Raw genomic sequence first — 19249 nt, forward strand, 5'->3', positions numbered from 1 at the left:
TCTCTCTCTCTCTCTCTCTCTCTCTCTCTCTCTCTCTCTCTCTCTGTCTCTCTCTGTCTCTCTCTGTCTCTGTCTCTCTCTCTCTCTCTCTCTCTCTCTCTCTCTCTCTCTCTCTCTCTCTCTCTCTCTCTCTCTGTCCTTTCTGTCTCCTTCCCCTTGTTCCACTCCTTCCTCTTCCTTTTTTCTTTTTAGGCACCGTGATTTGCAGTAATGTTACTGAAGGTGTTGCAGTGGACCTCAAACTTTTCAAACAGGGGTCAATTCACTGTCCCTCAGACAGTTTGAGGGTCAAACTATAGTAAAAATAAACACTATGAACAAATTCTTATGCACAATGCATATATCTTATTTTGAAGTGAAGAAACAAAAAGGGAACAAATACAAGACGTGGCCCCTGAGTCGTAGTCTTTGAGGACCACTGGCAAATGTATATCACTTTATCACCTTTCAGCACCCAGTTTTTATCCAGAATGATCATTTCCACCTATTATTGTCATAGTGGATCCTTTTCTACTGTAACTGCACTTCCCTGCTCTTTGTGGCAAGCTTCCTACAATGAATCAGTCCTCCTGGCTTTCATCTCTACTGTCTTTGAATACTAATAACATATGTTATATTTATTTTATATTTACAAATGAGTTCAATTTTAGTATATCCCTCTCCCTCTGACTCATTTTTCTCAGCATAATACTCTCCATATCCATCGAGTATAAGCAAATTTCGTAACTTCATTTTTCCTCACAGTTGCATAGTATTTCATTGTCTAGATTGTCCACAGTTTCTTTATCTACTTCATCTGTTCTTGTGTACTTGTGTTATCTACAGATTCTGGATATTATGAATAGTACTGTAATAAACATAGACGTGCAGAAGGCTTTCTGCATTGTATTTTGGCCGGTTAGGTTGTATCTCAGAGTGGTAGTGCTGGGTCATATTGAAGCTCAATCTCTAGCTGTTTGAGAAATAATCATATTGTTTTTCAAAAAGGCTGTACTAGTCTATATTCCCACCAGCACTGAACAAGAGTTCCTGTTTACCCACATCCATGCCAGTACTGGTTGTTCTTGTTCTTATTGTGCACCAGTCTCTATGGTGTGGGATGATATCTCTTATGTTGTTTTGATTTTCATTTCCCTGATGATTAATGATGTGGAGCATTTTTTCACAGACCATTTGGCCATCTGTATTCTTTGAAGAAGTTACTGTTCATCTCTTCTTCCCATTTTCCAGATACAGTTACAGTTAGATGTTTTTTTCTTAAGTTTTACCAGCAATATATATATATATATGTATATATTTATACATATATATAAGATAACTTAGGTATTAACCTCTTTGGGATACTTTTTAAATTTGTATGCACCTTCTCTTTTTTCCTTTAGGACTGTCCACCAGAAGCAGGTGATTTCAGAGCCCAGCAATGCTTAGCTCATAATGATGTTAAGCATCATGGCCAGTTTTATGAGTGGCTTCCTGTGTCCAATGATCCTGATAATCCATGTTCTCTCAAATGCCAGGCCAAAGGAACTGCCTTGGTTGTTGAATTAGCACCAAAAGTCCTAGATGGTACACGTTGCTACACAGAATCATTGGATATGTGCATCAGTGGTTTATGCCAAGTAAGTGCTCTTTTCATTGAATTCCTTTTCCAGAGGGTTGTAATGACATATAGAAAATTTTGTTATCTGAATCCCTCAGTTTTATTTTTCCTAGAGTTTAAATATTATGGAAAATTTGAGGTTTAATTTCAGTTAAAATAACAAGTTCTATATTTATGTTAAGAAAAGTGAGTTAAAACTCTTTCATGAATTTGTTTTTGTACTAGACTGTGAAATTATCTAAACCTTGAAATGTTAATTGTCTTTATGTGGATGTCTACATGTATTCAAAGACTTTGACTTTCATTTACTTGAAGTTTTCAAATAAATCAGGTAAAATTAATTCTAAAATTTTCAGGTAAACTATAGGGGAACATACTAAATTTTAGCCATATTTATAATTTTGTTGAAAGATTAAACAACAGAAAAAGGCAATAAAATGTCTGCCAAATCTGGCTTAAGCCATGTAAATCTTAAAAGGGCATTTTATTTTTTTTATCTTCTTACCATTGTCTAAAAGTTCATTTTTGCCATGTATTTGCCATTTAGAGTTTAAAATTTTCTTTGAATCAGGATAACTGACATAGTCTTACCTTTATCCATTATAATTACTTCACTGAGAATAAACCTTTAGAACATTATATGTTGCCATGGCAGAATTTTTTCTTTTATTTACTTACATAACTCATTTTTATATATACTACCTAGTCTTTATTCATTCATCAAGTTGTTTGTTTACAGCTCTTACTATTGTATATGATTCTGCAGTAGACATGCAGCACGTATATCTCTTTGAATTTATATGTTTGTATTTTTTAGGTAAAGGCTAGAAATAGAATAACTATGTTATGTAGGCACCATATTTAAATTTTTTAAACAAATATCCATTATGTTTTCCATAATACTTATACCAATTTACACCATCACCTGTAGTCAGTGAGGACTCTCTTCTCTGTATATTGTCTTCAGTGCTTAATATTTTGACTTGTGGTAGTATACATTATTATAGTAATAAAGTCATATATCATTGTTCTCTTTATTTTCATTTTTTCATAATATGAGATAAATGTCTGTTCATATTACTTTTTGACTACCTGTACATCTATTAATTTTTTCCTATTCTAAAAATTTAGTGGTTTTTTGCTGTTGTTGGCTGTATACATTTTTAATATATTTGGGTTATTAATCACCATTTTGGACATATGGTATGCAGTACTTTGCACTCAGTAGGAAATCTATTCATGTTGATACAAATTTCTTTATTTTATTTTATTTTATCAAAGAACATAATTTATAAAGTTATTCATAGTTGAAGTTAGATATATAATGTTCCAGCACTGATCCTGCCACCAATGTCAACTTCCCTCTATAGGTTGTTTCTAAATCCCCTCTCCTCCTGGATTCTATCCCTGGTACTGAATGCTTTTCTCTGCACTGCTGTAGTACGCTTTGATTTTGGTGCTCATAGAGGTCCTTGGCAGCATAGGCCTGAGCAATACCTCATTCTTGGCCCATCATTGAGCATACTGGCCCCGTTGACCAAGTATCACCAGGAGTAACCTTTGAGTCCCCCCCAAACACTGCCTGGGAGGCCCTCTCCCACAAAAATAAATAAAATAAAATAAATTGGAAATAAAATAAAATGTTTATTTTGGTTGGAGAACAGGCACTTTCCTCATAGAGATCCAGTAAGGACAAGGAAGGTTAGAAGAAAATCATGGTAAATTGACAGCTAACAGGACTATTGTTAATCATGTGAGGACAATAGAAATTTACTGGTGAAACACATGATCTTAGTGTTGTTTAAAAAGAACAATGTAAATTCAGTTACCTGATATTTGAAACAAATGTAAAGGTGCTGGAGATAAGACCAGCTAAACAAGCTTAGACTGTGGCCAAGGTGAGTCAAAGCATGGGCCTAGTCCAAGAATGAAAACAGGAACAGAAAGAAAGCAAATTTGGGGGCCAGAGAAGTAGCATGGAGGCAGAGTGTTTGCCTTGCATGCAGAAGGATGGTGGTTCAAATCCCGGCATCCCATATGGTTCCCCAAGCCTGCCAGGAGCGATTTCTGAGCCTAGAGCCAAGAGTAACCCCTGAGTGCCGCTGGGTGTGACCCGAAAACCAAAAGAAAGAAGGAAGGAAGGAAGGAAGGAAGGAAGGAAGGAAGGAAGGAAGGAAGGAAGGAAGGAAGGAAGGAAGGAAGGAAGGAAGGAAGGGAGGGAGGGAGGGAAGGGAGGGAGGGAGGGAGGGAGGGAGGGAGGGAGGGAGGGAGGGAGGGAGGGAGGGAGAGAGGGAGGAAGGGAGGGAGGGAGGGAGGGAGGGAGGGAGGGAGGAAGGAAGGGAGGGAGGGAGGGAGGGAGGGAGGAATAAAGCAAATTTTAAAACCCACAGAGTATGAATTTTGATTAGAACTATGGCAGAAAGCAATTAATCAAATTAATTATGCTTATAGAATAAAAAACTGCAACTTTATCTGGATTTTTAAGGAATATAATTCTGAATCTTGCTACTATTACCATAACCTATGCTTTCATGTTATATACAATAATTGACGGGTTATTTTGTTTGTTTTTGGGCCACATCCAGCAGTATACATGGGTTTCTACTGGCTCTGTACTCAGAAGTTGCTCTTGGCAGGCTCAGGGTACAATATGGGATGCTGGGGATAGAACCCTGATCAGCTGCGTGTAAGACAAACACCCTACCCACTGTGCTATCTCTCTGGCCCCCAAATTAATATAGTTTTATTAAGTAATTTGAAGAATAGAAAATAGCATGATGACAGTAGAATAGAGTACTTAAATGTGTACCTTTATAGAAGTTTAGAATTGAAAATAGTAAGAAATTAAAAGTACCACAAAAGTAAAGTTAGAGCATTGTTACCATCTCAAAAGAGTTTAAATTTATAAATTGGTTTCTACTGAAATAACAATTTAATGATCCTTTATTTAGTTTGTATCTGTGTTTTAGTATTTAGACCATTTTGGTTTGGTAATAAACTTAAGTCTTTGTTTCACAATTTTTAGAACAAAGAGGAGTCTTAATTCTAACTTAAATGCTCACTTTTCATAAACAACTTCACCTAGTTTTTTTAAAAATAATTATCTCCTTCCTTTCCTCCTTTTATTCTTTTTTATATGTATTTTTTAAGTCGGATTTATTCCAGTTATACAAATTAATTTAGCCTTATTTTTGTTCCATTTTTATTGAGATAACATTGGTTTAAAAGTGAGTAAATATCTATACCTTAGGATATCTGTTACCATATTACCCTCATCATCAGTGCTTTATCCTTCCACTAAAAATGACTAGGATCCTTTGCTCAGATGTGTTTTTAAAGTCTAAAGATGCTATTTTGTAGTGGCTAAATTCCCAGTTGGGGATTGGGGCCCTGAGGGCTATACCAGACATTATTCAAGAATGCTTAAGGGTGTTTGTATTGTGTTGAGGTGGGGTTGAGTATATCACATGAGGCATGTTGCTACCACCCTAATTCCAAAAAATGGAAAATTCTAAAATTTTTTAACTATTTTATTGGACATTGCTTATTCTCTTTTTCTTCTCTTCCATTGCTCTTAATGTAAACTTAACTTTTTCTTTGATGCCATTTTTTTTATTCAAATGTTTTTTTTGTTTTACTAGTCTCTCTCTAATATATTTTAGTCTCACTTCAAATATTTTTGAAGGTAGACAAACATAAACTTCAAACTGTCAAGGACATATTTCTTCCTGGAAAGAAAATGAGAGGTGGCCCTGGAGAGATTCATGGAGAGATAATACAGAAGGTATAAGCAACTTGCTTTACAGGTGACCAGACCTTATTTGATCCCTGGCACCACTCAGCACTATTAAATTGATGGACCACAGTTCAATCCCCCAGCATCCATATGGTTCTCCAAGCCAGGAGTGATTTCTGAGTGCATAGCCAGGAGTAACCCCTGAGTGTCACTGGGTGTGGCCCCAAAACAAACATAAAATAAAATAAGTAAATAAAAATAAACTGAAAAGAAAATGATAACAGAGCTATATAGAATTGTCATTTGTAAGCACATATTGTTACAGTTATACCTGATTGATATTCAACTAAATTCTTTTCTCAAAATTGGTTTGTCCTTTAATTCTCATATATAACTATAATGTTCTGGGCTTTTAGATACAACAGATTCCTTAATAATTCAGAGATATTGTTTCTTCACAAGTGAGAAAACTGATACCTTGAAGAATTCAAGAATTAATGGATTATTAATGTTTGTCCTGTTTGCATCAGGAAAATTTTAGAATAATTATTATTTACATAGATGCCTTATTCTTAATAGTACTAAGCAGCATACTAGGAAGTAGGTTAATTCTAATAATAACAGCAATGGTGGTAGCTGTCAAAGCAATATTAACAGTTATAGTAATTATTCTCCATTTTTGTGACTACCGTAGTTAGACATAGACTTTATATATCTGCATTTAAATTTTTCTTTGCAAATATTTTTTTAATATTTGAAGCTCTAGTTGATTCTGAGGCTTTTGTAGGGACATTTAGCCATGGTTACAAAGTTCCTATTTCTTCTACTAAAACTGGGAAAATAAGAGCAAGTGTTATTTAAAACTCAGTAATGATCCTCAAATTTGATGCATCCTAAAATCATTAGAGGCTTCCTAGATGATACAGTCTTAAGCATCATCCCTCATAAATCATCTTTATTAGTTTTGATGCTTGGAATATTCTTTATGGTCCTATAGATTGACCAAATATGACCCACCTGTAGAATGGAAGCAAGCAGGATTTAAAGTCAAAATGATTTGTATAATCTTGATCAATTCACATAACCTTCTCGAATTTTATTTTACAATGTATGGAAAATAAGATTATTTCACAGACAAAAGACCACCAAAGGAGATAATTTGTTTGAAACTCATCAACAAAGCATAAAATGCTGTGAAAATGTAGAGGAATCTAAACATTTTGAATTTCAAAACATGCCTTCAACCACACATTTTCATTATCCTCATTTTATAATTAAACTGGTAATGAGAAATTAACATTACTTTGGTTTCAATATAAAGTATTGTCTTTTTAATTTAATGATATCTGATCAGGAAAAAAATCTCTGTTCTGTACTCATTTTCTGTTTATTCAAAGTACACATGCATTTTGAGATTATCTAGTCCCACCAGAAAACAATATTGCTCCACTGTATTAAACTATTTTCCTCTTACAATCTTACAAGGCAGAATTAGAGGTCAGAAAATGTTGGTGTTTTTTGACATTGTTTAACTATATCTCTTGTTATTTTGTAGCTTCTGCCATGGGCAAAAATTTATTTCACTCTAGTACTGGCACTTATATATGAAAACAGTAGGTCTAGTGAGAACTTTACAAATTACAAATTACATGCTCCACATTTTCCTCCCTCCTAAAACTTGGTAGTTTCCTGATCATTATGTTGGTCTTTCCCATCTGGCTTCTCAGATTGAGAAAGCATTGGAATATCTATATGAGGACAAACATACACACACACACACACACACACACACACACACACACACACACACACATATATATATATATATATATATATATATATGTTCTCTATCATTCTAGATTAGTTGAAGTTAGAGATAAATTAGAGGTATGAAGGTAAATTGTCACAATAGAATGGAGGTCAACTGCATAGGTTTGAAACTAAATTCCACCACCTACATATATGTTATTTGATCAAGTTCATAAATCTCAGTTTCAATTCCAAAATAAGGATAATATTAGTAAGTGCTTACTTACAAGTGACAAATTGCAAATAAAACTATATTTTACTATGTTTGCTATAAAATTGATAAATATTAGCCAAAAGTAGCAGTACCCAAATCACTTCTTGACTTTCACATTTTAATAGGTTATTTATACAGAAGCATATTTAAACTCCCCTATGAGCAGATTATCTGATAATTTCCTACTGCACCTTTTTTTTTACTAATAACTCCATGCTGTACTACTATTAATTTTTGTTTCAGAGCAGTAAATTGCATCCTGTACAGAGTTAATGAACCAGCACAAATAAGATCAGCTCTATTAGTTCTGCTGTTATTCATGTATTTTCATTATCCAAATTACCTCATTTATATTTGTTATAAATCACAAAGTTTTTTCCTCAAACTATTTTAAAGTAGCACATATTTACACATAGAAAAATGTATTCTTACTGCTGAAAATAATCATGATATTTTTGAGGGCAATATACAAATGTCTGTTTTACTTTTATAATTAGTAAATTTATTAGTTATGGCATCACATACATACATCAAAAAGACAATATTTTTGTAAAGCAACTCCATAAAAATATGTTTTTTTGTTTTATTTGGCCACACCCAGTGATGCCCAGGGGTTACCCCTGGCTATGCACTCAGAAATTGCTCCTGGCTTGGGGGACTATATGGGACACCCAGGATCGAATTGAGGTTCATCCTGGATCAGCTGCATGCAAGGCAAACTTCCTATCACTGTGCTATCACACAAGCCCAACAATATTATTTTTAAATTTTTGCTGTTGCTATTTCAGTTAGTAGGAGAGCTTAAAAAAACAATTCAAGAAAGGTCTAATGTAATATTGTTTTTAATAAATAATACAATAAACATGTGATGTCATACAGTGGCTATGTCAAATACTAACAAAGAAGTTTTTTTTTCATTTTTAAGAATTCCTGTGGTAAGTAGTTTGAAATGAATAGAATGAAATGATTATTTCTCCATCTCTGTCTGTGACCTAAGTCACTAGTATCAAATGTCTACCAGTTATTCTAAAGATGGTGATGTCAGAAATAAAGAGTTGGCCATTTTTCCTTCTGTGTTTTGTAATGTAATTCCACATGGAAACTTAGTTCTTGAAAGATTTAATGCATAGTTTTCTCCTAGTCTCTGCATGGTAAATTAAAGATGAAATGAACTGTTCAACTGCTTTCTCGGTAAATGTTGACCAATTACTTAATTTCTTAAAATTGTTTGTATGTTCTCACTATAATCTATTTTATGTTGGGTACTGAAGATACAAAGTTGAATAAGATCTCTTCCCTCATATTTAATTCTATGGATTATTATAAGACAATTCGTCATTTAAAATATACTTAATAAATCTCATAACTAAGAATATGTTAGATACTGAAAATACTTGAAGGAACAACAAAAAGTCACAGCCCCTACTAACCTAGAATTTAGACTTCAGAGGGAGAATTTACAACTATACAGAAACATGCTACTCCTACTCACAACATTCTCATGTCCATATTCATGTAGCTATACTCCTACCACTATCTTATCCCTGAGCACTGCCAGGACTAAACCCTTGTATAGTCAATTATGGCCCTCAAACAAAATAAACAAAAATTTTAATTTATAAACACATATTTAGCTTTATTTGATATGCTGAATGAAAGTACTGAAAAGCCATATTATTTAGTAACTAGCTATATTGAGTAGTTGAAAACATTTTTTCTATCATGGTTCTGTGGGTTGATACCCAAAAGCAGTGTCATTAGCTTTGTTTATTCAAAGACTTTGTGGGATTTTTCTTTGCTCCTTCCTAGCCTCCAATAGCAGCCATTAATCTCTGCCTCCATATTGAAAAGGCCATCTTCTCTTAGAATGTATGTCCTTTGTCTTTTCATGTAAATGTTTTCTCATATTATAAAGATATTAACAATGTTAGGTTAGGACCAATTTGTTTTGTTTTGTTTTGTTGTTTTTGAGTCACACCCAGTGGCTCTCAGGGGTTATTCCTGGCTCTATGCTCAGAAATCACTCGTGGCAGGCATGGGGGACCATATGGAATTCGAACCATTGTCTGCCCTACATAGTCTGTGTACAAGGCAAACGTCCTACCGCTGTGCTATCTCTCCGGCCCCTAGGCCAAATTTTCATTGAGGTAGCTAATTCCATTATATTTTATATTGAATGACTATATTTCTAAGTAAGCTTATATTCATAGGTACTTAGGATTTGGGGGGGGCTATACCTAGAAAGTGCTCAGGCTTATTCCTGGTCCACGGATCAATTGATCAATTGTACTCAAGGAACTATAAGAGATACTAGAGATTGATCCCATGTAGACTGTGTATAAAGCAAGAACAAGCCCCCATAGTTTTGTATGTTCTTTATATATTTTAATTATCACCTATTGTGTGACATACTATATATAAATATCTTCTTTATTTATTAAGGAATATTTTCACTAATACACAATTATCTAATACTCTGCTAAGTTTTTTTTTTTCATTTTAATATAGTTCCATTTGTTTATTTTTGCTTTTGTTTTTTCTCTCTGGCTATTAGAATTAAATTTAAAAATCTCTGAGGTTGATGTTAAATACCGTGTTGCCTATGTTTTCTCACAGGTCTTACATTGTTTTAGGTCTTTAAGGATCTGTGGAGTTGGACTGATGAACTCATGTGGTAGCAGAGGTGGATTGTGGGTGTGGCTGCTGGGTCTCCTGAAAGTACAGAAACCTGGGCAGGCAGGGGGCAACAATCCCTGGCTCCAAAGAGTCCTTGGAGATATCAGCCACAGAGCTACATACCTGGAGTTTTTGGTAGCTAGGTGTCTCTAGAGAGATTAGTGGAAAAGATTAGAGGAAGTTGAGCTGTTAGCATGGCAACAGTTTGGGGATGTGTGCAAGTGCTAAGGCTTCAGCAGGGTGAGGAATTTGCTCTAACTCCCTCCCCAGATGGGTATATCAATGGGTTTTGAGGTTAGGTTTACCTCTCTTCTCTTAGGTGAATCTATGGCACTGGACCAGTGAGCAGAGATGGTGGTGACTCTGTAACATGGACACAGCTGCCAGGAGTTCTGGAATTACAGAGGCTTGGGGGAGGGGTAGCCCACTCTAGCTTCAAAGAGACTCCAAAGCAGTTTCATTACTTTTCTTTTGACTATCCAGTATTCCTATCACAATCAAAGAATTTTTCTTTTCCTTTTTTTTTTCTTGCTTTAGTTTTTGTTTTGTTGTTGTGTTTTGGAGAGGTCATACTTAGCAGTATTCGGGGCTAACTCCTGACTATTCTCAGGAATCACTTTGGCTGACTTGGGGTAGCATATGCAGTGCAAGGGATTAAACCAGATTGCATGAAGGGTGGGTGATTACTGTACAATCTCTCTCTTACCTAAACAGATTGTTCTTGCTTCTTTGCACAGCCTTTACTACTTTAATATCGATCACTTTGCATGTATTTCTGGTTTTATTCATGGCATAGATTATTTGTTCATCTGCCTATGGCCTTTCACTTCTGTTCCATTTTGAAGTGCCTCTTTTATTCCAATAATGTGCTGTTTCAGGTCGGAGATATAGCACAGCGGTAGGGAATTTGCCTTGCACACAGCCAACCCAGAACGAACCTGGGTTCGATTCCTGGTATCCATATGGTCATCCAAGCATGCCAGGAGTGATTTCTGAGCTCAGAGCCAAGAGTAACCCTGAGAACTGCTGGGTGTGTCCCAGAAACCATAAATAAATAAATAAATAAATAAATAAATAAATAAATAAATAAATAAATAAATAAATAAAGTGCTGTTTTCATTTCTATCACTTTGAGTATAGTTTTCAGTTGGGGGAGAATGATGCTTCTACTGTTTATTGATGTATCCTGATTTAGGTATGCAATGCTACTGCATCACATCTACCACCATCATGCCAATGTGTCTGTACCACTGTCCTTAGGTCCTTCTTATCCACATAATGTCTTTATTTTTGTTCTTTTATTCCTCAGGAGTGCTTTTGATATGCAGAGTCATATTCAGTTTTAAATAAATTTTATGTTTTATCTTTTTGCTGAGGAATCACACTGGAATTTTGATAGAGGTTGTATTGAAATGGTATATTTATTTAATCATTTTAATTTCTTCAGTTGATGAGCAGAGTATGTTCTACCTCTGTACATTCAATATTTTTTTTTCCTTTGGTTTTTCGGGCCATACCCGTTTGATGCTCAGGGGTTACTCCTACATTCAATATTTTTAACAAAATATTCTCATGGCATTGTTTTTAACACCTTTTGTCAAACTTATTTCAAAGTATAGAGTTATTTTAGATTATCTTTAAATAGTACATTTTCCTAATATCTCTTTTCTGCACTGTATTAAATGCATAACAATCACATTTGCCTGTTAATTTTATTGCCTAAACTTTGTTTAATTCATTTATTATTACTATTGTCTTTTGACTAAAGTCCTTGGTATTTTCTATGTAAGTGTTATATGGAGACAGTGATAGTTTACCTCTTCTTTCCATTGGGGTACTTTTAATATCCTTTCTTCTTGAATTTCTCTTATAAAGAGTTCAATAAGCTGATACTAAAGTGGTTAGGGCACTCAACTTGTACATAGCTGACCTGGGTTTAATCCTTGGTAACCTATATGGTTACCCATGGAAACTGAGTACAGAGCCAGAAGTAATCCCCGAGTACCACTGGATGTAACTCAAAACAAACAAACAAACATTTAAAGGACTTCCAGCACTATATTGAGTAGTAATAGGTAAGAGGCGTAATAATTTTAGTATATATATATATACTACCAAATTAGCAGCATCAAAATATAAAAAAGCAAATATTAACATAACTTAAAGGAATACATTGATAGCATAATAATAACATATAATTTTAATATCCACTAAAACAATGAGTAGGTCTAGGCATAAAATCAACAATGAAAAACAAAAGTCTTAAATGACAAAATTTCTGAGAAGGACTTAATTGATGTTACAGGACATTTCATCCAAAAGCAATATACTGTGCTTTCATTTTTTAGAAATACTTCAAGAACATTGCCAAGGAAAAAAATGTTTCTAAGCACCGCAGGATTTTTTTAACTTTGTTCTATATTATCTAATTTGTTGTTATGCAATTGTTCTTAAATTACTCTTATGAGCTTTTTTATTTTTGCAGTAAGTATTGTAGATTCTCTTTTAATTCAGACTAGTTCTTTTCTTCTTTGTGAGTCTGGACAAAGTTTTGTGTATTTTATTATTTTATGAAGTAAGCTTTATTTATTTTGGTTATCATTCTCATCTCCATTTTGTTCATTTTGGCTCGAATTTTTTTTTATATTCTTCATTAATCCTACTTTTGTTTTGAGTATTATGTTTCTAGTTCCATTAAGCATAATATTATATATTTCTTATTTTGTGATATTTTTTCTGGAATAAGCCTTAATTTATGTGAATTTATTTTTAGTACTGTTTTTGTTATATTACTGTCTGACCCCCTCTTTCTTTTCCTTTCTATCCTTTTTCTCTCTCCTCTCATATGATAAGAAGCAAAACTATCTAGCTAGACACAGAGGGGACCACTCTCTCTAGCAGCGTGGGGGGTGATGGTTGGGGATATGGGTTGCAGGAAGGGAATGGGGGTGAAGGGAAGACAAATTTGGTGAAGGGTATTACCCTGTTTTGATGTTAATATGTACCAAAAATACTACTGTGAAAGATATGTAAGCCAATATGGTCAAAATAAAAATTTAAAAAAAGAAGCAAAACTATCAATACAAATGACATTTACTCTACCAATACATATCCTACTCTTCTTCCAAAGTTTTAAGGAATGAACATCTATCTTTCTCAAATTTATCTATAAAATTAAAAGGAGGAAAATTACATATGATACTACATACTGCATTTTATTCTCTGAGCACCTCCAACAGAGATTGCTAAGGATAAAGCCAGAAGTACCACTGGTTGTGGTTCAAACTCCCCACATAAAATAAATTATGATCAAACTACATTTATTCTAAATATGCAAGAATATTTTACCTTATGCATATCAGTAAATATTGATGCAATAACACATGAAATATAAAAAAACAAAATCTGATCTGCCAGTAGTATTAAAACAAGTGTTTGACAAAATATTTTGCTCATTTAGCAAAAATGAGCTAAGAAAGATCATACCTAATTAAGGAGGTATGTGACAAATCCAGAAGCAATCTCATTCTTACTAGTGAAAAACTTAGAATTTCATCTGAATTTATATTCAGAATTTTTATTCAGACTCAATTACAGATAGGTTGACCACTTGAATGGCTGTCCTTAGTCTCTATCTCTTCAGAAATTGAATTGAAATCATGTATCTCAAAGTCTTCATTATAAATTATAGACTATCTGGCTTGACCCAGGATCTCAGAGGAACAGTCACTCTTACTAGTCAGAAAGGTATAAGGTCTTGGTAATCATGTCCAAGGAATCAATAGAAAAGGCCTGCTTTCTTAAGGTAAAATTATTCTATTTACTAGTAGTGACTTTTTGGAGCTTTTTATTCATTCAACAAATACCTAATGTTTACTCTTGGTCCTGAAACTGTCTCCGGAAGGAATATAGAATGGAACAAGGAGCACATAGCTTCCGATCTGCAGCAATATAGTTAAATAAATAAAATATCTTCTATTTCTTTTCAATTTCTATTTCTTTTCTGAGAGAATTGTTTCATTATTCAGAAGATTCCATGGGAATTTCACACAACATTCACCTCAAATAGTCATTTGTATGACTCTTGAGTTATGGTAGAAAGTAGAACAGTTGCTTTGGAAAGTGCTCTGGCAGATCCTCCAAAACAGTGTTACTGAATTGACAAGGTATATACTCATATAGATACCCAAGAGAAATGAAAGTATCTGCCCACTCTGTTTACTTGATACTTGGTACTCAGATGTTTATACTAAGCAATAGTATTTATATTATTTTAAAAGGAGAAAAGCCTAATGTTTAATAACTCTGAATGCACGAAAAGACTATCTCCCTTTATTCATATAGTAAAAAAAGGAACAATGTTCTCATATGCACTGTAACATGAATGAACATTCATAACAAACCATTGAACTTTTGACCACTGAATTAAAGTTGTACAGAGTATAGAATCATAGCAGGTAAAGGTCCAAATGGACTTTTGTGGAAAGATATGTGTACTTTGGTGGTATAGGCGATGTGGTAACATGTATTTCAAGAGGTGTGAAATTAAACCTCTAAAACATATACAATCTTAAAAGCCAATGTTATATCAATAAAAATGTTTATAAAATAACACATTTTTCTAAATGTGAAAATTCAATCTCACAAAACCACAAATTCTATTTATATGAAATATACAGAAAAGGCACTTCTGTGGTGACAAAGAATAAATTAGTGGTTGTGTTGGGCTAGGGTTTGGAATAAAATAGGGAATGACTTCAAATGAATATAGAGTTTCTTTTGGGCAAATGAAAATATTCTAAACAGATTTGGGTGATGGTTTCACTATTTCATGAATATGCTAAACCACAAAATTATATTTTAAATGAGTAAATTATATGATATATAAATTATAGCTAAAATAATCTTTTAAACCTAGTAAACATGATTCGAAAGTGTCTAGACTAAATCTAAAGACTTTAGTACCTATGAGTGAAACCTGGTCTCACTCTGAGTTAATTTGACTATCCCATTAGTTTAGGCCTGTGCACCATTTACTCATTATTGTCCTCCCAAAATTTTCTGATTCTACATATATGTTAAAACTGATTTGTAACATAGTAGGGCTTCAGCATTTATTTAAGAATTTTTTTAATTTTACTTAGAAATATTTTATCATTAGTAACATCTTGTCCTTTTAAAACAAGGCTATGTATTTTATGTTTTTAGAAATGACTATAAACGGAATACACTTTAATTTTATTTAAAAAACTGATTCGTAAACTAACATATAACAAATACTTAATTAAATCAAATTTAGACAATAAAATGTACTGAATAATTAGTGCTACATTAAGCCAGAAGTTAAGCTTTTTTATTTTCTCTCTTTTGATTAGGGGAATAAGTTTGGATTTGAGAAAGTCTTTCCCCTAATATATGAAAAAAAATTGGTATCTACTAACCAACCACATTACTCTGAACTGTTATTTTGATCACAGTATGACTTAACAGAAAACAACTTGAAACTGAAACCTGTGAAATCTTTTTTCCTTCCATTTTACATCTGAGACATTTGAGACACACTTAGGCTTTAATAAATTTTAAAATAGGGCTGCCACTTGGTTCTGAAATAGACCATGTGTGTTTCTGCCTGTGTTCCTGGAATCAAACCCAAGACATCAAACATAAGATAAGTGATCTACCACAGAACTACTTTATCAACCTAACCATACACCATAGTTTCAAGAAACATATAGTTTTATGGTAATCAAGCTGAAGCACAAATAACATATAATGACTGCCTGTACATAAATTGAGATATACTTACTGACATATATTTCTCACTTGGAATATTTATTTATATTGAATTAATTAATATGAGTTATTGATTTATATATAACAAATCCACAAACTCCTCTAACATTGTTTTATATCTTAATTACTAAATCCTTTTAAAGTTACATAAATTATCCTACACACGAGAAGAAACTGAGTTTTAAACTCAAGTCTTATTTCTAAACTTACTATAGGTATGATTAAATTTATTAAGGTACTTAAGCCTCACTTTTCTTGTCTGTAAAAAAAGAAACAATGCCCATGACATTATCCTTTATGAACCCCACCCAAAAAAGCACCAAAAAAAGGGAAGAAAGAAACCAAAAGAGGTAATCATGCCTAAAATTCATTGAGTTAATCTTTATTAAGCCCTTATATTCTAGATATGTCCTGTATCAGAATTTTACAAATGTCACTCACATGAACTCATGTCAATAATGTTATCATTATTATATCAGGGTAGGAAAATAATGGTTGGAGAAATTAAATCTGTATATTAATTAACTCAGCAAATGTTTATTGAACACTGACTAATGCCAGACCATTATGCTACATATTAGAATGTATTCTAGTGTACCAGATTTCAGTATCACAGATAAGAGGAATAGTGTAGCTTTGAGGATATAAGAAATCTTTGCTGTGCAATTCTAAATCTGCCCTCTTATATGTTTTCTTAGTAGCCTCAATGGTCAAGATAACTTCACCCTCACATCTAGCACTTTCTGTGAACTTCCAAGAAAGTTCTCATTCTCTTTCCTTCCTCTCATGTCTTAGCCTTTTCTGTTCTCTTCTTTCTTTCTTCTTTCTTCTTTCTTCTTCTTTCTTTCTTTCTTTCTTCTTCTTTCTTTCTTTCTTTCTTTCTTCTTTCTTTCTTTTCTTTCTTTCTTTCTTTCTTTTCTTTCTTTCTTTCTTTCTTTCTTTCTTTCTTTCTTTCTTTCTTTCTTTCTTTCTTTCTTTCTTTCTTTCTTTCTTTCTTCTTTCTTTCTTCTTTTTCTTTCTTTCTTTTTTCTTTCTTCTTCTTCTTTCTTTTTCTTTTCTTTCTTTCTTTCTTTCTTCTTTCTTTCTTTCTTTCTCTTTCTTTCTTTCTTTCTTTCTTTCTTTCTTTCTTTTTCTTTCTTCTCTCTTTCTTTCTTTTTCTCTCTATTTCTTTCTCTTTCTTTTTCTTTCTTTCTTTCTTTCTCTCTCTCTCTCTTTTTTCTTTCTTTCTTTCTTTCTCTCTCTCTTTCTCTTTCTTCTTTCTTTCTTTCTTTCTTCTTTATTTCTCTTTCTCTCTCTTTCTCTTTCTTTCTTTCTTTCTTTCTTTTTTCTTCTTTCTTCTTTCTTCTTTCTTTCTCTTTCTTTCTCTTTCTCTCTTTCTTTCTTTCTTTCTCTTTCTTTCTTTCTTTCTTTCTTTCTTTCTTTCTTTCTTTCTTTCTTTCTTTTTCTTTCTTTCTTTCTTTCTTTTCTTTCTTTCTTTCTTTCTTTCTTCTTTCTTTCTTTCTTTCTTTCTTTCTTTTCTTTCTTTCCTTTCTTTTGGAGGGTAGGGGAAATCCCAGAATTACTTGGGAATTAGTCCTGTCTCTGTGCTAAGAAATTACTCCTTCCAGGCTTGGTTGACTTTATGAGATGCTCGGATTGAACTGGCCCAGTTACATGCAAGGTAAAGGCCCTACACACCATACTACCACTCGAGCCCCTCTTAGATCATTTCTTATGACCACCTGTTACATAAATTGAGATATACTTATTGGCATATCTTCCTCATATTGGAATATTTACTTATATTGAATTACTTAATATGAATTATTGATTGATAAACAAAAAAATCCAAAAACTCCTTTAACATTATTTTATCTCTTAATGACTAAATTCTTTAAAAGTTACATAAAGTATTTATCCTAAACTTTTTTGTGGAGTGCCCACACCCGGTGATGCTTAGGGGTTACTCCTGGCTATGTGCTCAGAAATTGCTCCTGGCTGAAGGGACTACATGGGGCACCAGGATTCGAACCACCTTCTGTCCTGGATCAGGATGCCTTACCACTGTGATAATGCTCCGGTCTTCTAAACACATTTTAATCTTTTAATTTACTAGGACTTTACTCTTATTTCCTTCAGATTTTATAACTAAGTTTATCAATATCAGTTCAAAAGTTTTTTTGAGGTTGGAGAAATAGTTTATGAATTAATGCATATGCCTTGAATGCTACTTAAGTCCTCTTTTCTATCTCTGTCACCAAATGGTCCCTCAGATATTGCCAGATGTGTGTGGTCTTGGAGGCCCCTAGAGAACAGTTTTGGGTGGCTTGAGTAATCTCTGGAATTGAGAGCCCTAAGCTGCACTACATCCTCAGGCTCTCTTAGTGAATCACTAGTCTGGCTGGCCAAATATCACTAAAAGCAGCCCTAGAGCTCCTGACCCCCACATGGAAGCCCTCCCAAAGAAAAATTTTTGTTGTTATTTTCTAATGCCAGACTAATAGTAATTTAGAATTTCAGTCTGGTGTTATGTGCTCCTTATTTATAAGATCGTTAGATTTACACAGAAAATGCTTCATTTAGAAAAGTTTTGGTGTGATTTACCATGTCAAGTAGAATCTCTGGATGAATTCTTACTGCATCAGATTCTTTCCAGAATTAAACACAAAATGCAACAATTTCAAAGTCTCTGAATATCAACCAGGATTCTAGATTGATAGAGTTTATTTCTCAACTGGACAGTGCAGAATGAATTTGGTAATTGTTTATTCCTACAAGAATGTCACATGAATAAATTGGATCATATTAAGATATATTTTTGAATATTTCAAATTCCTCTATAATAGATAATGGGGTCAAAATTATTTGTTTTTTAAAAAAACTTGAAATGAAAACATAGGGGCTGAATCAGTGGTGCAAGCGGTAGGGTATCTGCCTTGCACATGCTTAACTATGACAGACCCAGATTCCCATATGGTCTCCCAAACCAGGAGCAATTTATGAGCACATATTCAGGAGTAACTCCTGAGCATCACTGGTGTGGCCCAAAAACAAACAAACAAACAAGAAAGGTATCAGTAATTTGAAAGATTTAAACATTGTTAAGTTCTTTTTTTTAAAAAAAAGATCCTTTCCTTTAGCCTCTTTCAAAACTCTTTATATAATAAAATTTTCATTGAATCACCATAAGATGTAGTGATACAATTGTTCATATTTGAGTTTCAGTTATACAATGTCCAACAGCCATTACTTCATCAGTGTGCATTTCCCACCACCAGTATCCCAGTAAACCTTCTACCCTTCAATATATGACATTTTTCTTCTATTTTTCTGTTTGTGCTCTCTTTTTTTTCCTTTTAGATGCTATAGTTTTGCAATATTGTTACCAGCAGGCTATCATGCATATCACGTTATCTCCTCTCAGCAGCCAGTTCTTGCCCAG

General features: G+C 33.5%; 1 protein-coding gene across 1 annotated transcript in view; it reads left to right on the top strand.

The window, feature by feature from the left end:
* The window catches only part of ADAMTSL1 (ADAMTS like 1), a 503362-nt gene that overhangs the window by 114915 nt on the left and 369198 nt on the right, over positions 1-19249 (top strand). Inside the window, 1 exon segment of the mRNA XM_049769401.1 lies at positions 1383-1619. Within this exon segment, the coding sequence (XP_049625358.1) occupies positions 1383-1619 (237 nt within the window).

Source organism: Suncus etruscus, chromosome 1 (genome assembly GCF_024139225.1).
Source record: "Suncus etruscus isolate mSunEtr1 chromosome 1, mSunEtr1.pri.cur, whole genome shotgun sequence".
NCBI classification, from domain to species: domain Eukaryota; kingdom Metazoa; phylum Chordata; class Mammalia; order Eulipotyphla; family Soricidae; genus Suncus; species Suncus etruscus.